At 39.2% G+C, this 24,344-nt stretch overlaps 2 protein-coding genes across 4 annotated transcripts in view; one reads left to right on the forward strand and one right to left on the reverse strand.

The window, feature by feature from the left end:
• The window catches only part of fbxl6 (F-box and leucine-rich repeat protein 6), a 19,560-nt gene extending 4,377 nt beyond the window's left edge, over nucleotides 1-15,183 (reverse strand). Inside the window, exons 1-5 of one of the 2 annotated variants that reach the window (XM_057827684.1) lie at nucleotides 14,800-15,183; nucleotides 10,522-11,055; nucleotides 9,532-9,690; nucleotides 9,391-9,454; nucleotides 4,205-4,336 (exon numbers count right to left, since the gene is read on the reverse strand). In XM_057827684.1, the coding sequence (XP_057683667.1) occupies nucleotides 4,205-4,336; nucleotides 9,391-9,454; nucleotides 9,532-9,690; nucleotides 10,522-11,048 (882 nt within the window). In that variant the 5' untranslated portion in view covers nucleotides 11,049-11,055; nucleotides 14,800-15,183. The remainder of the gene's footprint in view (nucleotides 1-4,204; nucleotides 4,337-9,390; nucleotides 9,455-9,531; nucleotides 9,691-10,521; nucleotides 11,056-14,799) is intronic. The other variant, XM_057827685.1, reaches the window with a different exon arrangement.
• Nucleotides 15,184-15,233: 50 nt separating this feature from the next.
• Nucleotides 15,234-24,108, forward strand: LOC130910410 (uncharacterized). Of its 2 annotated transcripts, XM_057827682.1 has the most exons (4): nucleotides 15,234-15,329; nucleotides 15,609-15,910; nucleotides 21,280-21,346; nucleotides 21,437-24,108. In XM_057827682.1, exons 2-4 carry the CDS (start codon nucleotides 15,629-15,631, stop codon nucleotides 23,890-23,892), a joined length of 2,805 nt encoding a protein of 934 aa, XP_057683665.1. In that variant the 5' UTR covers nucleotides 15,234-15,329; nucleotides 15,609-15,628; the 3' UTR covers nucleotides 23,893-24,108. The 2 variants fall into 2 exon arrangements, with proteins under 2 accessions (XP_057683665.1, XP_057683666.1); XM_057827683.1 differs by lacking the exons at nucleotides 15,234-15,329; nucleotides 15,609-15,910 and adding an exon at nucleotides 18,169-18,275.
• Nucleotides 24,109-24,344: the final 236 nt, after the last annotated feature.

Below are 24,344 nucleotides of genomic sequence, written 5' to 3' on the forward strand. Positions count from 1 at the left end.
TGGGAAGAATGGCTCGCGAAATATAGCCTAGATTGGGGATCAGCAACCAACGGTTCTAGAGCTACACGCGGCTCTTTAGCGCTACCCTAGTGGCTCCCTGGAGCTTTTTCAAAAATGTTTGAAAATGGAAAAAGATGGGGCAGGGAAATGTATTTTTTGTTTTAATATGGTTTCTGTAGGAAGACAAGCATGACACATTCTTCTAATTCATTTATATTGTAATAAGGTTAAACTTGAGGCGGCATCGTACAAAAGAGTAGTCACGTGGTGCGTCATTCTGTAGGATGCACTGCAGGGAAAATAAACATTAAATCATAGAAGGCTCATTGTGTCTTTGTAGCCAACTTAGTCATTTTGATAGTAGGCTAATATACAGTAGATCCATATAGCATGTGTTGTCTTAATTACTAGGCTTATATAAGGCTTTTATTTTTTTGTGGCTCCAGAAATATTTGTTTTTTTGGTCCAATATGGCTCTGTCAACATTTTGGGTTGCCGACCCCTGGCCTAGATGCACTGCTAAATGACTTGGGCAAAATAGCCCATGAATATTTCAGTTAAATTGCTGGCCTATTTCAGCAGCTTTACCATAAGTAGCCGCTGACTATTAAGTGGCGCTCAAGAGGCAGGATGGATCAGTTTCCACTCACATTATGTAAGCAGAAGAACAGGCCTCTCTACCCTTTTCAAATACAGTGGTACCTATACATACAAAGTTAATTTGTTCCAGGACCTAGTTTGTAAGTCAAAATGGTCGTATGTCAAGCAGGATTTCCCCAAAGGAATACATTATAATTCCATTAATACGTTCCACAGCCCAAAAACCTACACTAAATCCTTAATAAATACTGCTGGTACTAGTACAAATGGCAATTACACATAGCAAAACAAATAGGTTATAAATAAAAATCAAAATAATAATAAGAATAATAATTAATAATTATTCCTGAAAATAATGTAACGAATTGATTTTTAATGTGGCGGACTTTTTTTGCCCTACCTGAACGCACTGCAGGGCTGACATCACAGTGACAGAGGTCAGTGCGGTTGAGACAATACTTTCGTTTTCTTGGGCGCACAGTCAACTGTAGCGGACAACAGACGTTTTGTGTTGGATAAGTTCTTAAATAAATACCGTAATAAAAACGTGACGAAGCTGGCGATTTCCTTGGCGATGTTACCACAATAATATTTGTCACCTTAACTTATAACGACTGGTGAACGGTGGTCGGAAGAGGACCGTGGAGCTGTATTGTTGAGCCAGTTCACGGATGCGCACACCACGCTCCTATTTTTCTATTATTTGCATCTTTATTTCAAAGGTAAGCGTTACTTTTTTCCTTGTTTCACCAACTGTACCAACTTTTTTTGAAAGTGATCCTCTAGTTTTAAGACAAGTAATTCTTAAAAGATACATCTTAGTATGAGTTATAATAATTTGACATTAAATCCCTCTTAATGTTTTCGTTTTAATAAAATTTGTAAAATTATTTTAACTGATTGTTCGCCATGGTTGTTGACGTCGCAGTGCTGTGACGTCACAAATCCCGCTGCCGGACTTCAGCGTGTCATTCATTAGCAACATCTCGTCAGTTCGTCCCTTCCAATTTGAACCAGAGCGGAAAAGTGAAGAGCAGGACAGCACTGTCGGTCGTTCACAAGACGAGCAGCAAAGGCGAAATGCAGAGCAAGAAATACCTGATGAGGCAAGAGTTGGGCTAAACTTCTGGTGTACTTGCGGCAAGTGCATCTCGATGACAACGGAGCGAGAGAGCTATGTTGTCGAGAACTCAGGTTTTTGTCAGCAGATCTTCAAGGTGAGTTATTGCGTCATCAAACTCATTCCAATATAATTGTGTAGATTGTTAGCATCCAGAGCTGTCGTATGCTTTACATACAGTACAGGCCAAAACACATTGGCATTCGTGCCTTTTTATTTTCTTGACCATTGACATTATAAACTCTCACTGAAGGCAATAAAACTATGAATGTGTGGCGAGCTAGGGAAGGATGCGGAGTATCAAACCACGGAGCTAATCCGCGTTGTTTTATTGACATTTAGGCTGCAAGAAATAGCAATGTCTGCCTGGCATGCGACCCGCGGAAGGTAACAGTTATTTCCAGCTGTTCCCTTCACAAAGTACCCCCCCCAACCACACAACGTGCCAACATAATTTCCGCCGGTGAATTCTGTTATAACTTGCTACAAACGCACACGTGTGTATTGTGTACTTAGAAAAAAGGTGAAATAACTAAAAACGTGTGATATTCTAGTATCTTCAAAGTAGCCACCCTTTTCTCTGATTACTGTTTGGCACTCTTGCCATTCTCGCGATGAGCTTTCAGAGGGAGTCCCCTAAAATGGATTTTGACTTCACATGTATGCCATTCCGGCGATGAGAATTTATTGCTTTATCAATGGGGTTGGGACATTTGTGTTGCATTGAATGAATTGCATTGGACGTGCTTTGATCAGTTTGAGTGGCAGCATCACTCATATTAGCTGAATATTGAACACACACTGCCTGATGAACTGACAGTAGAGGTGAATTATTAGCTTCCTCTGTGACTAGCGGTACGCCCAAAGGTTCGCCTCCCGCTGTAGCGACAGGAGCGGCTTGGGTGCTTAAGAGGGCGGCCAGAGTGTCTCGTCCGTCTCGCTTCATTGCGCGCATTTCACTCAATATCCGAGCAGGCTGAGGCTTCTTGTGCGGGAAAATAGTTGCAACAGCATTTGGTTTTAGTCTGCGCTTATATCTAGCCGCTCCGGTGAGATCTTTCATTAGTTGTCATCTACTAAAATCCTCAAACGCGGTAGGAGAAAAATGGCGACAACAAAGCCTTGGTTGTTTGGGAAGATTTGCTTGTCTACAGGCATTTTCCCAAACCTTTCTCCTCTTCTTGTCAACAGGAAATTTGTGGAGACTCGCATCACTCTCCTTGTTTCCATTTGACTCGAAATTGCATCCATAAGCAGCACATCGTGGCATTTTACTTCGCGAGTTAAGCCAGTAATACACAGTTGTTGTACACACGCTACACGATTGGAAAAATATCATCTACGTCATCACTCCGCGCCCGCAGAACATGGCGCCAACTATCGGTCAAAATATGCACTAAATATTATAAAATATTTCCATTGATTTAACATTTTATGTGTTTCTAACGACATATTTTAATACAAGAGAATAATTGTGATTTATTAGAGCCTACATGTCTTTAAAATCGAGGATCACTTGAAACCTGTGTTGATTTCTCACACAAGACAATCCGCCTTGGGTTCTTTTACTGTGCTGTCATGTCGTCATATTTCGAGCATGTCGTCGGATGTAGAAACAAATGGCGTGTCAAATTTTACGTCAGATGTCGAAAAGATCGTGTGTCTAAGCGATCGTATGTCGAGGTACCACTGTACAGTAATAGTAGTAGTAATAGTAATAGCAGGTCATTCAAACTTATGGTAACAACAAACTAAATAACTTAAATAGTAAATATCAATTAGTAACTGTAACGGAAGAAATAATTAGCACAGAACATGAATTTTAACTCTTATTTGGATCTGTAGTGGTGCATTGCATGCTGAAGGGCATGAGGAATGGTACCAATATTTGTCTAACAACAGTGTTGACAGTAGCAGTTGTCTGTCTCTTGCAAGGAAAGTTAGTTTAAAGTTTTGTGGTGGTAAATTTACTCTATAGCGCTATCAAGTGGTTCTAAAGCCTGAAAGGCCAACAGTGTTGACAATTTTATTGCTATTTGTTTAGGAAGATATTATGAATGCGCTCGTGTAACTATATGAACAAAATGAAACAAGTGCTATAAGAATCACATTAGAAATAATAGCTTTTTAGATTTTTTTGGAAAGTATTTCATTAGCCTTTACGTAATATTCTTTCATAGCCCGAAAGCCACAAAATGGGAGATGAAAGGCAATCGCCATTGCGTTCTGAAGCTGCTTTAGACTGCAGTCTGTACTGCATGTGCAACTGAAACAAAAATAAATACGTTTATAGTACAGGATTTTTTTTTTTTTAATATTGTATCATGACGTATCATATCGCGACTTTGGCATATTGAGGTGAATCATATCATGAGTTTAAGTGCATCGTCCAATTCTTAATTACCGGTAACAGAAGCAGGTATACAATCACTGATTTAACTGTTGTTTTGTATTTTACATGTGTTTTCACGCCTCTCCACTCACTTCTGTGTACAGTACATTTAGGTTTCGCAGCAGGTGACTGTGCTGACCCAGGCTCTGGAATGTCGCCTCCGTCAGGCCAGTACAGTAGGAGAGCTTGAGGGTGTTCAATTGAGGGCAGAACTGCGACACCACCTGCCAGTAAAATGATTGCATCAACTGTTACATTAACAACAGGTAGTTTCATTAACAGAGTAACTTAACAGTTAAGTGGTTAGCGACCAGTGTTGTTTTTGGCAGCCCTTTTAATTTTCGTCTTAGTCTTACAGATGAAAATACCTGTTAGTCATATTTTAGTATTTCAAAATGTGTTCGTCTTCATCTATTAAAACTCAAGACAAATTTCGTCTAGTTTTAGTTGACGCTTACTCAAAAATCTTTACACCCAAAAAGTTCAAAAGTTTAAGTCTAAAAATACCTAAAGATTTCCAACAATTTTGAATGAACATTGACACAAGAAGGTGCTCTCTCTTCTGGTGATAATAATTCATTTCTCATTGTAGTCTACAACAGAGGTATCCAACGCCGGTCACTGCCCTCTAGTGGTATATTTAGCCGTTTTTGTGGGAATATGTGTTTGAACCATTTGTTAAGAGCATTGTAAAATAAATAAATAAATAAATAAAGTAAATACAAATTTTTAAAAAACCATTGCATTTTATAGCATTTAAGCTAGCGGACATTTGCTATGTAAGTTAGCCAATTGTTCTTTTGTCGTACTTACATCCTCATTTATTTGTTTTTTTTTTTTGTACTGTTTAAGGCACAGCTCAGGTATTTTATTTTTTTATGTTTCTTATCCGATTACTCGAACTAGTTCATCGATTAATCGACTACTAAAATAATCGATAGCTGTAGCCCTAGATAATACACACTCAGTGGGGAAAAAAGTACATTATTTTCAATTAATTACCGGTATAGACCCTACCCACCGACGTCACAAAACCACGTGCTCGCTGTATGGTTCCGCCCACTTGTCCGTCATTTTGTCTCTGTACTAGCATTGGTTTCAATTGATCGAGGAATTTAAAATGCATTTCATGGAAGACCCGGTGCTTTCTGATGCCGTAAACTCACTGGATGTGTTGCATAAAAGGCGTTATGTGGAAAAGCTTCGTTCTATACAGTCGCCAGATCCATATTTGATGCCCAAATCGATGTTTTTCGACCCACTGTCTTCGCCCTGTTTGCCTTACATCTACTACGCTGATATTTACAATTATCTTGTCCACACAAAATCAGCCTATTCTCACGAAAATTTGAAAAACTTCAAGAGCTTGGAGGTTTATAAATACTTCGTTGCTGGTTGGGTGAAACAGGTCCTCGTCCACGAAAATTCGGCAGGAATCTATCTTGTGCTTGGAAAGGTGAGTTACGAAATTTTCAAATCTTTTGTTATTGCTAACATCCACTGTCAAGTCTAATGTATTTCATGTCGTTTGTCAATGGAGATAAGGCTTTTAATGTTTATATGGTTTAGCGATAGCACTCTCACTACATACATACGTGTATGTTGTTGGCGATTAGCCTAGCAATGATCTTAATTGTGGTTATTTGTCAGCCCAAAACCCTCTAAGTATATCTTAAATGCATCTTACCGGATATAAAATGACAACTACATAGTCTGTGGTGATTTTTTGGTGCCCAGTTTTCACGTCGAATAGCAGCCGTCCATTTCGCTCTCCTCTTTGGATCCCTCGGAATACGGTAAAACTTCAAGTCTCTCCTTCCATCTTCTCTGTTAGTGCAACCAACAATTTTATGTTATATTTGTGAGGACTCACGAGAAGAAGGAAATGCAGGGATGCGATGCGTGGTTGCATTTTTTGTGATCACATTTGTGACGATGCCTGTGCATAATGATAACAAATTAAAGCCTGTCTTTTGTAACAAATTCTCACAGTTAAACAAGACTGTAAGATGCATATTCAAGAAATATTTATATCTTTTATATTTGCGTGTCAGTTCTATCAGTGGATTTGACATTCATTTTATTCTCTTCGAGTTGGCAGAAAAAAACGCAAGTCTTTTCAACGTTTAAATAGTAAACATACTTTTATGATCATTATAAATGCATTTACACAAAGAAATAACACTGGAAAGGTTTGTTAAATATATTTCTCGTATGACAGCAAAGCGCCACATTCTTTTACTGTACATTCAGCGAAGCCGACACAGGTTTCTGTATAGCATCTTAAAAATGTATTTACTTATTATATTATAGTTATTTAGATTATATATATTATATATGGCAGAAAACACTCAAGTGACTTGAAGTTCCGCTCTGAGAATTTCAAAATTGTCAAAATTGTGTGATACATCATTGGAAAGCTTAAAATCTCAATTTTCTGGGGGAAGAAAAATTTTGAACAGGAGGGCATTTTTTGAAAAAAAAAAGATTTTTATACAGCAAAACCCTATCTGGCGTGAGAACACGCGAGAGCAGAATTACAGACGCCATGACTTTAACGAGATATTATCACATACTTACCTTGTTTCGATCCAAAAACTCCATGTAACATGTATCACTGAGTGTCAAGCCACAGCTGTGAATGGCCACAGTTGGATTTTTGGGGGATTTTATGGGTGAAACATGGTAATATAACAAGGGTCGCAACGCAGAAATCGCAGACGTCAAGGAGTGGTCGAGATGTTCTTTTTCCTATATTTACCCTTTTAAATGTTTTTTTTCCAATTTTTCTTTGTTTGGATCGATTATCATCTAACATATCAGAGAAAATACGACAGTAGCAAAAAAATACAATTAAGCCATAGTTATGAGTTAGATTATCTGTGAATTTTTACAGACGCCATTTTTTTCATTGTGATGTCATTTGTTTAAAAGTTTAAAATATGCGAGTGAATAATTTTTTAATTTTAAAGTCGTTTTTTTTTTTTTTTTAAACAAAATATTAGACATCAATTAATGATTCAAAGCTAAAAATGACAGACATTTTGAATAATAAATATAATTAATTACCTTCGTTTTATGGCTGGGTTGAAACAAAAGCGGTTGCGCGACGTCTGTAAACGGGGGTTTCCAGGATAAAATGAACAAATTAAAAATAGTTCGGGGGCTTAATGCGCAATGAATCTGCTATGGCAGCATATAGACATATTGTTCTATCAAACACAACAGCTGTTTTGGCTTTAAATACAGCAGTTTCTTTTAAAGAGGAGTGCAAGAGCAGTAACTGCTTTTTCAGTCTTGTCTGTGTTTTCCGCCATATAGACCCTACTCACATGACGTCACAACCACGCCCCCGCGCCATATTGTCCGTCAACTCGTCACTGTTGATGCATTACCGCTACGTAAATTCCTCCTATTATGGCGTGTTTTTCCGCTCGTTAACATTATTAATCAAAATGGTGAAGGTGTGTGTGGTGGTCGGTTGCAATAACAGAGAAGATAGACGGAGAGGGTTTTGGGCTGACAACCACAATTAAGATCATTGCTAGGCTAATCGCCGACAACATACACTCAGACGTTGTGAATGAACTACCTGAAAATATATAATTATAAGGGGGTAATGAGACAGTTGTCATACAATTAATTTACAATTACACTATTGAGGTCAAAAGCCAAAAAATAAATTCAACTAGGGAAAATCTGGAGTAGTGCTATCGCACTTCATATTTATTACATATTATATATGTATGTAGTGAGAGTGCTATCGCTAAACCATATAAACATTAAAAGCCCTAGCTCCATTGACAAATGACATGAAATACATTAGACGTGACAGTGGATGTTAGCAAGAACAAAAGATTTTGAATTGAAAATTTCATAACTCACCTTCCCGAGCACAAGATAGATTCCGGGCGAATTTTCGTGGACAAGGACCTGTTTCACCCAACCAGCAAAGAAGTATTTATAAGCCTCCAAGCTCTTAAAGTTTTTCAAACTTTCGTGAGAATAGGCTGATTTTGTGTGGACAAGATAGTTGTAAATATCAGGGTAGCAGATGTCAGGCAGCGATGGCGAAGACAGCTGGTCGAAAAACATCGATTTAGGCATCAAATATGGATCTGGCGAATGGATAAACTGAAGCTTTTCCACATAACGCCTTTTATGCAAGACATCCAATGAGTTTACAGCGTCAGATAACACCGGGGCTTCCATGAATTGCTCTATAAATTGCACGACTAATTGAAACCATTGAGAATAGGGCTAAAAAATGACGGCCAATATGGCGGCCGGATACAGCGACACGTCATTTTGTGACGTAGGTGAGTAGGGTCTATATATAGTGTATAATCATTTATATTTATTATTTATTTATTCAAAAACTATTTATTTAGTTTATTTATTTGTAGTTGTTTTATTAAAAAATGTGTATTTTTTTCTACTTGATCGTGAGGGCCTGACTTCGGCGGGTTACATTAGAGACATCCGCCTCTGTCAATTGGCACAGGTAATGAATTCCCTCAGCTGAAATTCTATATCTTTCATGGAAAACATCGTCTGGGTACGCGGTCTCTAAATACTGGTGCCCTCCGAAGAGAGCCCCTCACAATCCGCGCGCCATTGTCGTACCCGGCAATGGCGGTACGGCTGTCATTGTCAAGAGGACACGTCCGCGGAGGAGTGCTGTTTAAATAGAGCCTGGTTCATTGGAATTCTGGGGTTAAGCAAGAGCTAACTCTGAGACGACCAGGTTTGACGTGTGGCGTGTGTTGCCATGGCAACACTCCCCGGTTCCAACATATCCACCTTTCGTAGTCCCGGTTAGCTGGGAAGATAGGCTGCACGTGATGAGGTTACTCTCGAAGTTACTCTGCTAAGCCAGAAAACCGGCTTCATAGTACAGACCATAGGAGTGCCGCCTAGCTTGAAGTACATCCTAAACATGAGTGACACGACCCAAACACTGCAACGATGCAGGCTGACCTACTACATGTACAAAAAGAAAATGTCACGCATTGTGAACATATGACAGAAACTATGTGGCATAAAACTGGTATTTGTTTCGTTGTGTTTTAGTCTCCCAAGACACGTTTTTAGCTCGTGTTCATCACATAATCATCATGAAAAAAATTATTAAATATTGTCGTGATCATCGCTGATGAAAACAATGTCAACGACTGCTGTGAAGAGCCAAAAAAAAAAAAAAGAGTAATTGACGCCCTACCCCAGATTTTGTAATGAGAATGTGTAAGGAACCACTTTTGTAAACTTGTTGACTTACATCCACTGCGTAGTCCACATTTGTTTTCCAGTGATGGAGGGAGAAATCGCGCAACTGGGAAAATCTAAAAATAAATGAATGATGTACTCATACAATAAACTGTTATAAAACAACTGATCATAATCCCAACAAGTTACAGACCTGTTCTGTGCCAGCCAGTTGATTGTGTCTTTAATTCGATTCTGCGTTGCTGGCAGCTGACTTTTGGCTGGTGCAATCAAGCAGTGACCGACAGAGACTCTCCGCCATAGGGAAGGAGTGGCGGCAGCGGCATTCCACAAGCGGCACACTCTTGCCATCCTAGCCAAGAACAGCAGAAATAGACAGTGTTATAAACGTTGTTTTTCTTTTTTTGTTTTGTTTCGGCAGGGTCATTGTAAATCATCTAATTTTTTTAAGAGCAGGATAAAAACAAAGACAAAGGAACTATACAGTTTGTCACTTTTTTACTCGCAACCTCTGGCCTACAGCGTAACTGTGCATGGCGCGGTGCTTGTCAAGCACGAACATACCTGTAAAGCAACGAACGTTTGGTCCATCAAATCAGCACCAGAAACAAAAAAAATGCTAGATAGACATGAGTGGGTCCGAAAAGTATTTTTGCCAAGCGGAAACTGGATGGAGGCTCGGCGAAACAGTGCTGCTGCCGTGGGGGACGTGCACAGGTGTGTGTTTGCTGTCTATTGAAGGTAAGAAAAAGACTCTGTGTACTAATCAGGGGATTGGTGGAGCATGCATTGAGTAGAAAAGTATTTCAAATTAACTCAAAAAATTCTTCATAGTCCCTTTAATGTTGAATTAAGGTTTACTGTAGCTTTTATTTTTTCTTTATCTTATTTTATATTAAGACATCCACTTTGAAGTGTGTTAGATCTTTATATAAAAACTAATAAATAGTAGTTGTAGAGCTCCTTTACAGAAGATCAAAGACACTTTATAGTTGAAACAAAGCAAACTACATTAGCAGATTAAAACAATAGATACAATAAGAATTATACTTTAAAAACCAATTTAAAAAGGTGTGTTTATCTGTCATGTTATTTCCACTCTGTTTCATTTTTGTGGAATGCCATGTTATTGCAAATAATTCAATCTTAAAAAGCATATTTTAATTGAAAAAAATTGGTATACCTGCAGAGAAAAGGCACGGCACCATCTTGCAAAACCACCATTTTAAAAATATTGACCAGAATCTCCTCGGGAAGATTTTGCCCCCATCTGTGGTCGTTTGGTTCCGTTGACACAAATGAAGGTGTTAGCAACTCCTGCTCTTTTTGCTTGACAGCTGATGTACGAATAGTAGGTTTGCGCTTCTTCACGGAAGTACTTCTTTTCCCAGTTCCTTTTGTAGTAACCTTTTTCGTGCCTCTCTTTTTCTTCTTGGGGACCCAGTCGGAGCCGTCGTATCCTGAAGTGCTGTGGGGTATGACGAGCAGCATGTCTTCTCCCTCGTGAACTGTGTAGTTGACACTGTTAACGCGGGCCTTTTTCACCTTTCGGGTTTTAGGCTTAGTGGTTTTCCTCTTCAGCGAGGTGTTTTGGGATTTTGGTTGATCGTCTCGCTGACTGGATGTGCAAGCCAGAGCATCTTTACCAGCCACATCAAAGGATGCCATCATCAAAATGCTTTGTTGTTGATATGTTAGAGCACCGGTCATAAATAATCTGAAAAATAGACATAAGGGGAATATATTACTGGGTTTGTGAGCCTTACTTAAAACATTTACAGTGAATAGGTAATAAATCCAAGACTCTTACTACTACTACTATTTTAGCTAAGAAATATTAGTGGAATATAACCAATTTTCGGTTGTTGAACATTTGATCCGCACAATAACTTCCTCGTTTGACTAGTGCAGTACTTCTCTAAGAGTGGGGCACGAGCCCGGGGGGGCGCATGTGACCTCGCATAACATATTTTTTTTGACGCATTAGAATAATGTTTAATTGCACATCCACTCAGTGGGTGGCAGTGACACTTTCATTTTCAGAGTGGGCACAGTACTTTTGCATTAAACAAGAGCACACAGCAAAGAGCAGGTTAAATGAAGTCTTCCGAAAGCTTAGACGAAGAAATACAGTATGACAAAGGGTGTCTAGCGTTTGGTTTCACTTTTAATACAGTGGGAGATGAGGAAAGACTGGTATACAGTGGGGTAAATGAGTATTTCGTCAACCACTAATTGTGCAAGTTCTCCCACTTGAAAATATTAGAGAGGTCTGTAATTGTCAACATGGGTAAACCTCAACCATGAGAGACAGAATGTGGAAAAAAAAAAACAGAAAATCACATTGTTTGATTTTTTAAAGAATTTATTTGCAAATCATGGAGGAAAATAAGTATTTGGTCAATACCAAAAGTTCATCTCAATACTTTGTTATGTACCGTTTGTTGGCAATAACGGAGGCCAAACGTTTTCTGTGACTCTTCACAAGCTTTTCACACATTGTTGCTGGTATTTTGGCCCATTCCTCCATGCAGATCTCCTCTAGAGCAGTGATGTTTTGGGGCTGTCGTTGAGCAACACGGGCTTTCAACTCCCTCCTCACCCCATAGCGTCAAAATGATAACAAGAACAGGGAGCAAAAATCCCAGAACGACACGGGGGGACCTAGTGAATGACCTACAGAGAGCTGGGACCACAGTAGCAAAGGCTACTATCAGTAACACAATGCGCCGCCAGGGACTCAAATCCTGCACTGCCAGACGTGTCCCCCTGCTGAAGAAAGTACATGTCCAGGCCCGTCTGCGGTTCGCTAGAGAGCCTTTGGATGATCCAGAGGAGTACTGGGAGAATGTGTTATGGTCAGATGAAACCAAAAAACAACTTTTTGGTAGAAACACAGGTTCTCGTGCTTGGAGGAAAAAGAATACTGAAATGCACCGTACCACCTGTGAAGCATGGGGGTGGAAACGTCATGCTTTGGGGCTGTTTTTCTGCAGAGGGACCAGGACGACTGATCTGTGTAAAGGAAAGAATGAATGGGCCCATGTATCAAGAGATTTTGAGTAAAAATCTCCTTCCATCAGCAAGGGCATTGAAGATGAGACGTGGCTGGGTCTTTCAGCATGACAATGATCCCAAACACACAGCCAGGGCAACAAAGGAGTGGCTTCGTAAGAAGCATTTCTGGGTCCTGGAGTGGCCTAGCCAGTCTCCAGATCTCAACCCCATAGAAAGTCTGTGGAGGGAGTTGAAAGTCCGTGTTGCCCAACGACAGCCCCAAAACATCACTGCTCTAGAGGAGATCTGCATGGAGGAATGGGTCAAAATACCAGTAACAGTGTGTGAAAAGCTTGTGAAGAGTTACAGAAAACGTTTGGCCTCCGTTATTTCCAACAAAGGGTACATAACAAAGTATTGAGATGAACTTTTGGTATTGACCAAATACTTATTTTCCACCATGATTTGCAAATAAATTCTTTAAAAATCAAACAGTGATTTTCTGCTTTTTTCCCCCCACGTTATGTCTCTCATGGTTGAGGTTTACCCATGTTGACAATTACAGGCCTCTCTAATATTTTCAAGTGGGAGAACTTTCACAATTAGTGGCTGACTAAATATTTATTTGCCCCACTGTATTTACAGTGTCCAAAAATTTTGGCAGCAGAAAACATGAAGCGAAATGAATGAAGACGTCACTTAAAGACATTAGACCCCAATCACATTGATAAGCGGCTTGAATTTTTTTTCAGCGAAAACGTGCCAAATATTGGCAACAATCGTCCCGCTTTGTTAGTGCTACATCAATGAACTAGTGAGCACTGTTAGCATCATACAAGGTGGCATACCAGTGTTTTTCAACCTTTTTTGAGTCACGGCATGTTTAATATATTGCGGCACACCACAAACCAAAAAATGTTCCAAAATTACTTTCTGTACGGTATATTTAATCAAAAAACAATTTCTCAGTATTTATACTTACTCTTTGTGAAACTTGAGCCTGTTTATATAAACACAAAACCGATATCCTGGCAGGAATATTCTTCAACAGCTCTCAGTATCTTTTTTATTTTTATTTTTTTATAGCAGTTAGGCTTGAAAAGCTCAGAATGATCAGACAGGGGGATTTTAGCCATGTCTTTAACAACATCAGAGCCGAGAATCTTGCTGACAACGGCTTTGCAGACAGGTATTCTTAATGTCCCTGCCACAGTGTGGGACTTTTTGGATTTAGCAACGAGTTCAGCAACAAGGTAACTGGATATGAGGGCTTTCTCATTTACCTTTGTAGTTTTCTCAAAAAAGTTGTCTATTTCTTGGTGTTTTCGCAAAGGCGAACAAAATAGTCCATCGGATTGTTTTGAAGCGACGGGTATTTCGTTTGGAGGTGACGTTTAAGCTTGCTTTGCACCATGGCACTGCTTTTGTGGCATTCACTGCTCGAATTTCTAGCCATCAGCCACTTTGCGATCCTCGACAATGTGTTGGAATAAAACACAGGGGGAGGATTGACGGTCGTCACATATGGAAAAAATGGAAAGGACACTTTTGTGTATATCCACACTTGACGAGTCTAATCAAATGATGTACAGTAGACATGCTGAGGTCCACATTGTCACAGACAGCAAGGTGGCTGATGGCTAGTAATCCGAGCAGTTCTTTAACGCGACACGAACAATACCTCGGTCATCTGCACACGACCAAGAACTTTCTACCTACTCTTTCCTTCCTACTGTAACTCCGCCCGACGACGTAAAAAAATTATTAAGACATTGGATAATTTCGCGCGGCACACCTAACGATCTCTCACGACACACTAGTATGCCGCGGCACACCGGTTGAAAAACACTGTGCTGGATGATACAAGTGCTGCAAATACAAAAAAAAAAAAAACTGTCCTTTGTCCAATGACACTCGTTTTTGTTTTATTTTTGTTTGACATATTGTGCTCTGAGTTAGTGTTGCTATTCAATATGAATTTATTATCATTTCTTGATTTTATTAAATTTTATTTTTCAGTATCAAATGTCAAAAAATGTGCCTTGAGGGTATTTTTTGTTTTAATTCAAGCAAATTGATGCGCTTTAAGTGATTCCTGTTTCTAAAACCATGTTAAGTTCTACTTTGATCCATGTTTTCTATTTAAATGTTAACAAGGAAACAATGTCACGCACTGACACGCAGAGGTGTGCTTATAATAATTTTAAAGACAAATGATACTATTTACAGTGGCGGCAGAAAGTTGGGGGGTGGGCAGACATTTACTTCTTCCTGGGGGGGACGTATCAGAAAATAATTGAGAAGCACTGGACTAGTGTAAATCCCTCTCACCTGCTTTGACCTTATTCAAAATACAGTTAATCGAAAATACACAACTGGACATCATATAAGAACTCATCGCACATCTCTTCTGTTCTTGCATCCAAATGGTTTGCATTCAAATGAAGATATGTTGTTAACTCACCTCGAAGTTGTGTCGGGATCATCAGTTGGTTATATAACTCTATCAGACTTCAAAGGTTTCAGACCAATTTGTCAAAAAAACCCCAATAATAAATAAGTAAATTTCAAACCACCACTGTGCTGCAAGTAACTTAAGCTAGCTCCTAGCTAGGGAAGACAAGCAATAACAAGCGACGTAACAACCTGGGAAAATCTCTATTCAAATAGTTGTGAACCAGCTTTGAACACTATTACTTGTTATATTTTACGAGATGTTACAATCCAATGCTCGTGGGACAATTCTCTGTTCTTGTGGTTACTGTTATTGCTAAAATAAATCGTTGAAAGATAAAGGAAACCGTCGGGTAGTGTTATGACTCCACAAGGTTCTAGGCAGGACACGCCCTGGTGCAAAATCATTGGCTGAAACAAATGCACTCCGGCAATATGATTGGCTGCTGTCACTGTGTCGCTTGATCACATCCGTAAACATTTTCTAGTACATCCAACAGACTGTGGCCCGCCGCAGTACTCGCCCATCCTTCCACGCCAGTAAGACCTTGTCTTAATTTCCGAAGTAGCAAGGTTTAATTAGTCGCTGGAGTAGGTTTCCACAATTTCCGTGCAGTTTGTTAGTTAGGCTATTTGTTAGTTACTAAGCTAGCGCGAGTCAACGGCGTTTGCTAGCATGCCAATAAAACGATATTAACAGATCTAACAGTCAAATAAATTCAAAATGCAGATCATTGTTCGGAATATCAATGCGGCCAAAACAATGTCATATCAAACTGCCGTAATTCTTTTCATTATGCAGAACTATTTTTTTTTTAGATGCGCACTGCGACGGCAACATGGTGATGTGTGCAGTCAAAGGATGTGAAAACAGACAGAAAAAATGGACAAAGCAAAGTTTCCACACATTCCCTATTAAGAACGAGGAACAATATAAACTGTGGTTACTTGCTGCTGGCTACGACATAAACACACCAGTGGAAAAAATAATACATTGGAGAATTTGCAGCGACCATTTCGCAACAACCGATTTCAGGAAAAGGCTTCAAGATCAAAATCCACTCCTGAAACCAAATGCTGTGCCTTTGGCTGTCCAAACTTCAAGAGCTTCGGATAAACAGGTAAAAGAAAAAAAAACTTTTTTAATTCTCTGTCTACTTTTCGTATGCCATGTAGGTTTTAAAGAAAGAAATAGAGAGAAAAAAAAAAAATCAGATGCAAGTTTATCTGAGGAGTGGAATGAAAACCTCAATAAAAGGAATCCCAGCTCAATGTTCCTTACAGCAGTTGTAGAAGAAGAAAATATTGATACGGTAAATACATTTAAAGGCAAAACACCCACTGACTTAAATGACATTGACATAAGAGTTGTGAAAAAGGTCATTGAGAGTCATTTCAAACGGGTATATTTCCAAAGAAAATGAAATTTCACAAGACTGGGAAGAGACACCACTTCACAAATTACAGGCCTATTCAATTTTCCAAAATTCTGGAAAAATGATTCAGCAAAAGATTAGGTAGATTCATCAGTAAATATACCTTACTTTTTGATGGTCAGTATGGATGTAGGGCAAACAGTTCAACATCACTAGCTTTAATAGAATAAGTTGAGGAGATCACTAACCTAGATCACAAATTACATTCAGTTGGAATATTCATAGATCTAAAGAATGCATTTACCACTATTAACCATGACATTTTAATCAATAAACTTGAAAATTATGGGATTGGGGGTTGGTACTACACTGGGTGAAGAGTTAAGTAACAGAAAACAATTTGTGAAGTTGGGTGACTATGCATCATCATGCTAGGACATTGCTTGTGACGTGCCTCAGGGTTCCGTGTTTGGTCCAAAACTGTTTATTCTTTACATAAATGACATACAACTTTTCAAGCAAACTAAAATGAGTTTTATTTGCAGATGACACAAGTATCTTTTGCTTGGGGGGGGGGGGGGGGGGGGGGGGTTACATGAACTCCTGGGGAAGGTTTCTGATGAGATTTGTAAACTAAAAGCATGGTTTGATAGAGAGAAATTGTAATTACACTTAAGTAAAACAAATTTCATGTTATTTAGCAGCCCCAATAAATATAGTCAAGTACAGATACAGATAGATGGGGTGAATATTGAAAGGTTCTATGAAAACAAGTTTCTTGGGGTTTTAATTGATGACAAGGTTAACTGGAAAGCTCATATAAAACACATACAAAGTAAATTAGCAAGAAGCATTTCAGTTCTGGATAAAGCAAAGCAAATTATTGATAATATATCACTCCACATTCTTTACTCTTCGTTAATCCTGCCATTTTTATACTTCTGTGCAGAGGTCTGGGGTAAACCTTATAAATGTACAATAAATTGACTATCCATTTTTGCAAAAAAGAGCCATAAGAATAATACATAATGCTGGTTATTGGGATCACACTAATATATTATTTTTAAAATCCAGAACTTTAAAACTCACGGACTTGGTCCATTTTCAAACAACTCAGCTCATGTATAAGGTTATCCACATGTCACTTCCTGGCAATATCCAGAAATTGTTTTTTTAACAGAGAAGGTCATTACAATTTGAGGGGGGAGCTTCACTTGGAGCATCAGAGGGTACGGACTACATTAAAAAGTTTTTGTGTTTGTCTGTGGAGTGAGGCTGTGGAATAAGCTAGATGAGGGGCTCAAGCAATGTCCAAGCATGACCCAGTTTAGGAAGTGGTACAAACACATGGTTTTCACAGGCTATAGGGAAGAGGAAGGGTTTTAATATAGGGGGTTTTCACATATCTGTTATTGGCTGGTCCTTTTCATTTATTTTTTGTTTCTCTTGCATCTTATGTATATGGTTATATTATTTCTTTGTTGATATGAGGACTAATTAAATAGGGCTGACTGATATAACTGAGGAATATAGAAAAGGGGGGTAGGTTTTAATAAGCAAGTGCTTCATCCTACTCCTTTTTGGACACAATGAATAAATTCTTATGTTAATTATTGTTATTATAGTCTTAAATATTGTTGCTGTTATCTCAAGTTTTATAACTGGTTTTGTTTGATTTTTAAAAAAATATTTTTATTCTCATTTCCAAAATAAAGCATTTATTCATTCATTCATTCAGACTACAAAATTCTGAGGATATAGGATAAAGGCCTGTAATCCGTAAAGAATAAAATACCTTAATATAACAAATAAAAAAGAACAAAATTACCATGAACTCGTTTTTTAGTAAAATACACTGTATTAATCGCCAGTGTTTTGACGTGACAGTAAAATAAACGAAATCCTGCCCCATTAAAGATGGCCGCCACGTAGACACGTATGTTTCCGCATCCTTGTATCGAGTCCATTTACAAAACAATCGTTTCCTGCGATTGGTGGAAAGCTCAACTAAAGACCCGCTTTTCATCAACACTCCAATTACAACGTTGCTTTAACTTCCGTGCTGGACAGCAAGCGAAAAGACGCTTTAATTGTCGCTGGACATTTCGGGGTAAAACTACTTCATATGTTTTAAAATGCCTTCCTATGTTATTATTTATATAAGATCTTAGCGACATCAGTGCATATGCTACGATCTGAAATTTCCGACTGTTGATATGTCTTTCATGTAAACAGTAATGCTAACGTTAGCTTCGCACGTGAGGAATACTTAAAAAACTACTTGACGTTTTTTGTGCCTGTTTGAGATCACCTTTTCTTACCAATCCCAGAGACACTAGAACAAATCAGTCTAAAATAGTGTATTGTATTAAATGTAGTGTAACCCATTGTGTTCTCACGATCCCCAAATGTTGATTACACTACCTGCTAACTGATACTGGAACGATGCCACCGCAAAGAACAAAAAATAAGTAAAAATTGTGGAATACCAGCCGAAATTGAAAAAAAAAAAGCATTTCTTTTTATTTTATTGTCCAAAAACATTTGCAGATACGATACAATGCGTTAATTTGGTGGCCAAATTTTTGGTCTAAGCGCCATATCACGTCTTTTATTTAACTACAGATTATGCAAAATCGTTACTTTTCTTTGCTATTGTAATTAGGAGAAAAACCAGGGGGTTATTGCATAAAAGTAAGCTTAAGAAATAAAGGATAATCACGAAGCTGCAGCTTCACTTGGCCCGAATGGCACTTTCTGCTGGGATGAATTAGTTGCACGTTTGCTGTGCCAGGATGAAGAGACGCAGTTAATTCAAGCCTGGTGTGGATGTTGAGGATAAACAAAGAGCAAAAGAAAATGCTGCTAAAAAAAAGGACAAAAATTCCGCCATACAATAGCGGACCGTTTTAATTAGGGCTGCAGCTATCGATTATTTAAGTAATCGATTAATCTATCAATTAGTTCGAATAAAAGAGTACCGGTATTTGGAATATGAACATTTTATGTGTTGCAGAATAAATTTTTGGAGCTATAAAAAAAACAAGTGTTAATGCTAGCAATAATTTATTTTGACTTGCCAAGATTGCAATTTCAAAAGAGCATTACATGCACGTTTCCTAAAACTATGCAGAATTGCTCTTTCATTTTATAAGCAAAATGCATTTAAAAATGCCCAATCTTAGCCTCAAATGGTATTAAAAAAAATGAGGCTCAAAGTACAATATAAGAACAATGACTAACTAGCATAGCAAAAGTACGCTATCTTAAACGCTATAAAATCAAAGCACAACAAAAGAACAATTGGCTAACTAGCATTGCAAAGGTCTGCTAGCTTAAATGCTCTAAAATGTTTTGTTTTTTTTTTTTGTTAAGGAAGCTCTCAACTAATCGTTCAAACACATATTCCCACAAAAAAACTACTCGATATACCTCTAAACTAAATTATGAATGTATGAACAAACATATTAGCTAAAAAAAAAAAAAAAAAAAAACTTTATGTTGGTCTTAACAGGGAGCAGCTGGATTCAGCCATGAGCCACAAGTTATGTCATATTCACTATTGCCACTGGAGGGCAGTGTATCCAAGCAACTCAATAAAACCTAATGCAAACACTTTCAAAACATCCCATTCCAACGACACTCTTAACTAAACGAATCCTCGAAGCAGCAAAAGCTTTTTTTCTTATTGAGTTACCTGAGTTAATTGATTAACCGTTGCAGCACTAGTTTTAATGTGGAAGAAGCCTAAACATGTGTGGTAGATTAATGAAATGTACTCCATAGGAACTGTAACTAAAGTTGAAGGAGGTGGGGCTCTCTTCGCAATCTTTATTAGTATAGTATCAAACGTAACTCATGGCTGAAACCAAATGAAAGAATTGAAAGATTGCTAAAGTTAACACACATTTTTAATAATATATGGAACCGTTCTGTCTTAGCCTTGTGATCTTGTGGCAACATAAAAATAACAACCCCCAACCCTCCCCTTTGATGATCATGCAGGATGTTTTTACATAACTGTAAGGTATCATACCTATTTAAATAATAATGGACAAAAATGAATAACAACAAATCAAAAGACTAGTTAAAATACTTAAACGTAGTTAGTTGTGTATGGTAATTCTGAATGAAAATTTCTGACAGTACTGACATTGTGTGCTATATTCTGCTGATAGAGAATTTATGTTTACAAGCACTTAAAGATTTAGGAATGGAGTTCTCAAAAAAGGTAATTCTTTAAATTTATCACGAAATCACCTTTGGTGGATTTTCTCCTCTTCATCACACAGTACGACAGAACAAGGCAGCATAGCGCTATGCATGTGTTTTGACTGTCGAAATTAATAAATTGGAGAAGACGACGACTGATAGCAGAGTTACCCAGTAGAGGCACAGGATTAAGTTTATCTGCAGAGTTAAACCTGCTATTGAGCAGGCTAGTTGTTGGGGCTCAGTCACCGCAGTTACCTATCCAGAATCAGACATGTATGAAACCACGTTGCTTTTGTGGAACCGATTTGAGGTTTAGATCACCCGGAATGACCAGCATTTACTGACTTAATCCTTCTTCCTGGTTTTGTGAAATCACCCTAATCAGTCTTAATTTTGTTGATCTTAAAGGACAAAAATAAAAAATGTAAAACCTATTTAACTTGATTTTTTTTTTTTTTTGTGCAATGGGCATTTCACCTAAATCAATAAATACTCCTTAGTTTTGTTTTGGTCCAAGTACCGTATTTTTCGAACTAGAAGGCATACCAGAATATAAAGCACACCATCAATGAACAAGTTGATTTTTATCCAGAAGGTGCACCTGATTACAAAGTGTGTTGGTGCTTAAATATACTGTGTATGTAATTTTTTTGGTCTTTTAACATAATAATGATTTTATGGTATATTATTATTTACTGGCTCAGTATAACACGGGTATGCGCCAACGAAATAGGTTTGAATTTATTAAACACAACCATAATTCACACATAAGATGCACTGGCAATTTTGGGGAAAATCTAAAGGATTTAATAGCGTCTTAAAGTCCAAAAAATATAGTATTTGGTGAAACACTAATGTAGTAATTAAAAGTAACTTTCAATGTTTCTTTTCAAAAACAGCTGGCAATGGAGCCTGGAGGCAATTTCTCTCTTTCTGAAAAAGCAGCTGTAATTGAAGCAAATTTGAGTAAGTTCGAAGGCATTATATTCCTAGCAGCATATTTGTCTCAATATTCTCTTCTCAGTGTGTGATTTGCATTTTTTTCTTTTTTACCAGGAGATGATTTTTATTGGAAGCTGGTGGCAGACTTTATTGGCCCGCAGACAGGGGAAGGCTTGGATCTGGACAGAGAACTTTGCAAAAACAGACTGCTGATTCAAAGTGGACTCATGAGGGAGGACAACAACTTCCCGTGGAGCTCTTTAATCGCCTGGCTGAAGAGGCTTTTCCCATCTTACCATTCGGCCGACTTTCGGTGCTTGATCGAAAGAGGAATCGCCACCACCTTGAGCTTGACGGGCGAAGCCAGGCAGGGTTTCCTGGAATCATATGTTAACTTTAACTTTGTGGGTCCTATATGTGACAGCATTGGTGTGGAAAGAGACCACCTTTTGAAAATGAAAGACTTCTCTGAGCAGGCACAGTCCATTGAGGTCACCAACGGATTGATCCTAGAGTTGAGCAACTTTGTGTCCAGGGAGAGGGTTTCCCCCATCAACTTGGTCACCTGGCTGAGGAACTTCAACCCGGAATACTGCAAAGATGACAAAATTCAAAAAGCTTACAAAGAACTTAAAAAAAAGATCAAAAAGCTAAAGATGTGCTACCACAGTTCTGACACGAGAAGTCACAGGCGGAACATTGTAATGGAGAATATGCTCCAAAGTCCGTTTGAGCTGGTGAAAGCGAGAGACAGCCAGAAAACATTTGTGAAGAAGCGCTCACAGTCATTGCCTTGTGACAAAACGATTGTTAAGGAAGAATGCGACGAATACGAAATCTCGTTTAGCAAGGAGTCTGAGAAGGTCTCACAAGTGTCGGAATGCGGTGGAGGTGAGAATGTTGGGGACACATCCGATATATCTGCAGCGAAAAAAGAAGTGTTTCCGTCTCTGCTCGATGTGGCCATGCTGTCTGTTCAGAAGCTGTCAAGGATACACCATGGCCTGACCAAAGAATGCAAAAAGATTTCCCTTGAACTCCTCAGGAATCAGTACGCGCTCACGTGCAAGGTGCACCCCGCCATGCAAATGTTTGAAAAATTGCTTTTCTCGTTCCACAAGGAGGTCACTCTGGCCTCCCCGGTGCTTTTTTTCCATCACAATGCCAATTTCCTGGTGGACATGCACGACATGGTGGAGCAGCAGATCATAGCGTTCGAGAACGAGATCATTCAATCGCGGGGTGCGAAGCTCGGCCGGGACTGTAACCCACGCTTCAAAAAGGTGATAAACTTACCTGAGAGCGCCACCTCCCGCTTCATCCACATGGCCCCAGACATGCTGACCGCCTGCAAGGGTGCTTTGCTGAATTACAGCAAACACTGGGTGGCCTTCTGCAAGGAGAAGAACAACCCATCCCTGCTAGTCAGGAAGCCGATGACTCAGTTCAGCAGCTACTTCGAGGCCGCCGCCGGCGTCATTCACCACCACAAGGAGATTGCACTCTTCTTTTCAGACATGCTAGCGCTCAACAACGACCAGGTCCCGAATGTGCTCCTCGAGAGCTTGGTCCTCGATTCCAGCGATCCCATCATCCAGAGCATCGCGTGCGTTCTCGCTATCATCTACTGCAAAGTGGTGGGCCCTTACTGGGCGCTCCTGAACAGCGCGGGCGAATACTCCCTCTTCAGCCAGTACCTTTTGTGTCTCTACCAGAAGTTCCTGGAATGGTCCAAAGATCCTTCCACTCTGATGGTGCCTGACAATGTCACAAATGTCTTCCTACAATTCCCACTACATGATAATACCTACACTGGCGTGTACCACTACTGTAACGAGTTGCACACCAACAGAGATCTCATCAGGGTCTTATTAAAGAAAATCATCAAAGTTATCACTAGCATCGCCGCAAAACATCTGATGGACTTCCTGCCGGGAGGATGTTTTTCCGAAGTCCCGTCGTCTGATTTGAACATCAAGCTATTGAGCTGTAAGTTTGGCGTCCTGATGGCAGACTATCCCTACAACCAGCCCTTAAGGAAAAAACGCAACGGACACCCTGCGTACTCGGACAGCTCGGACGAGTTGACTTCGTCCGATTCAGATGATACCTCTGAAGATCCAGCTCCCGATGCCAACGCTGAGGCAAATTGGGTAAAAGTGCGTGGACGGCAGAACATGGGTAAACGTCCGGTTGTCAAGAAAGTCTATGAGGAAAGCATGGACCTGGACTACATCAGCGCTACCGTGGAGAGGAACGGGGGGCCGTGTCGATCCCAGCAGGATGTCGACAAGCTGATGTTGCGCGTGGCGGACTTGAACAGGCAGGGGAAGCGAGAGGCCATCCGCTGTGAGATTCTCTATCAAAAAATGGTGCTGCACAACACTGACCCCATCCTCAACTCTACTTTCCGCACTAGCACGGAAATGATGATGAAGCTGAAGCTCACACTGCCCCGCCTCAAGCCGGGTTACTCTATTGTTTTAGCTCCTACAGTGAACAGAAAGATAAAACCCATTGGTCCGAGCATGAAGGAAGCTGCGAGTAGCGATCCCACAGGTGTAATTTAATGTCAAAGGACCAGGAATATTAATTTAGAAAGAATAAAAATAGACATTACGACAGGTCCATTATGGTTCTTTTTTTTTTCTCCTGGCCAATATTGTATATTCATTTTTATATGTCACAGTATGCCTTTGTTTCATTGTAAAAACAATCAATGTAGTCTGTGTGACAACCGAACTGATCATGAATATATCTGAAATATAAAGTCTGTAGATATCTTACTGGTTGGTCATTGTCAGCCTGTTTCTTGGAGTGTCACGCTGCACAGTCATTTTGAGTCCAAAGCAAAGTAAGTGTTTTGTCTGTATCGTGAAATTTGAAGGTCACTGAGTGGTTGTGTTGCAAACTAGTCAAGTTCATGCTTCTAAAAGGACAGTTTTGTAACACTGAACCAGTCATGGTTTTGAGGCAACATTTTAGTGGTTTGTAGTCTTATCTGTTTCAAACTGGCTGGTTG

Source organism: Corythoichthys intestinalis, chromosome 22 (assembly GCF_030265065.1).
Source record: "Corythoichthys intestinalis isolate RoL2023-P3 chromosome 22, ASM3026506v1, whole genome shotgun sequence".
Classification (NCBI taxonomy): Eukaryota; Metazoa; Chordata; class Actinopteri; order Syngnathiformes; family Syngnathidae; genus Corythoichthys; species Corythoichthys intestinalis.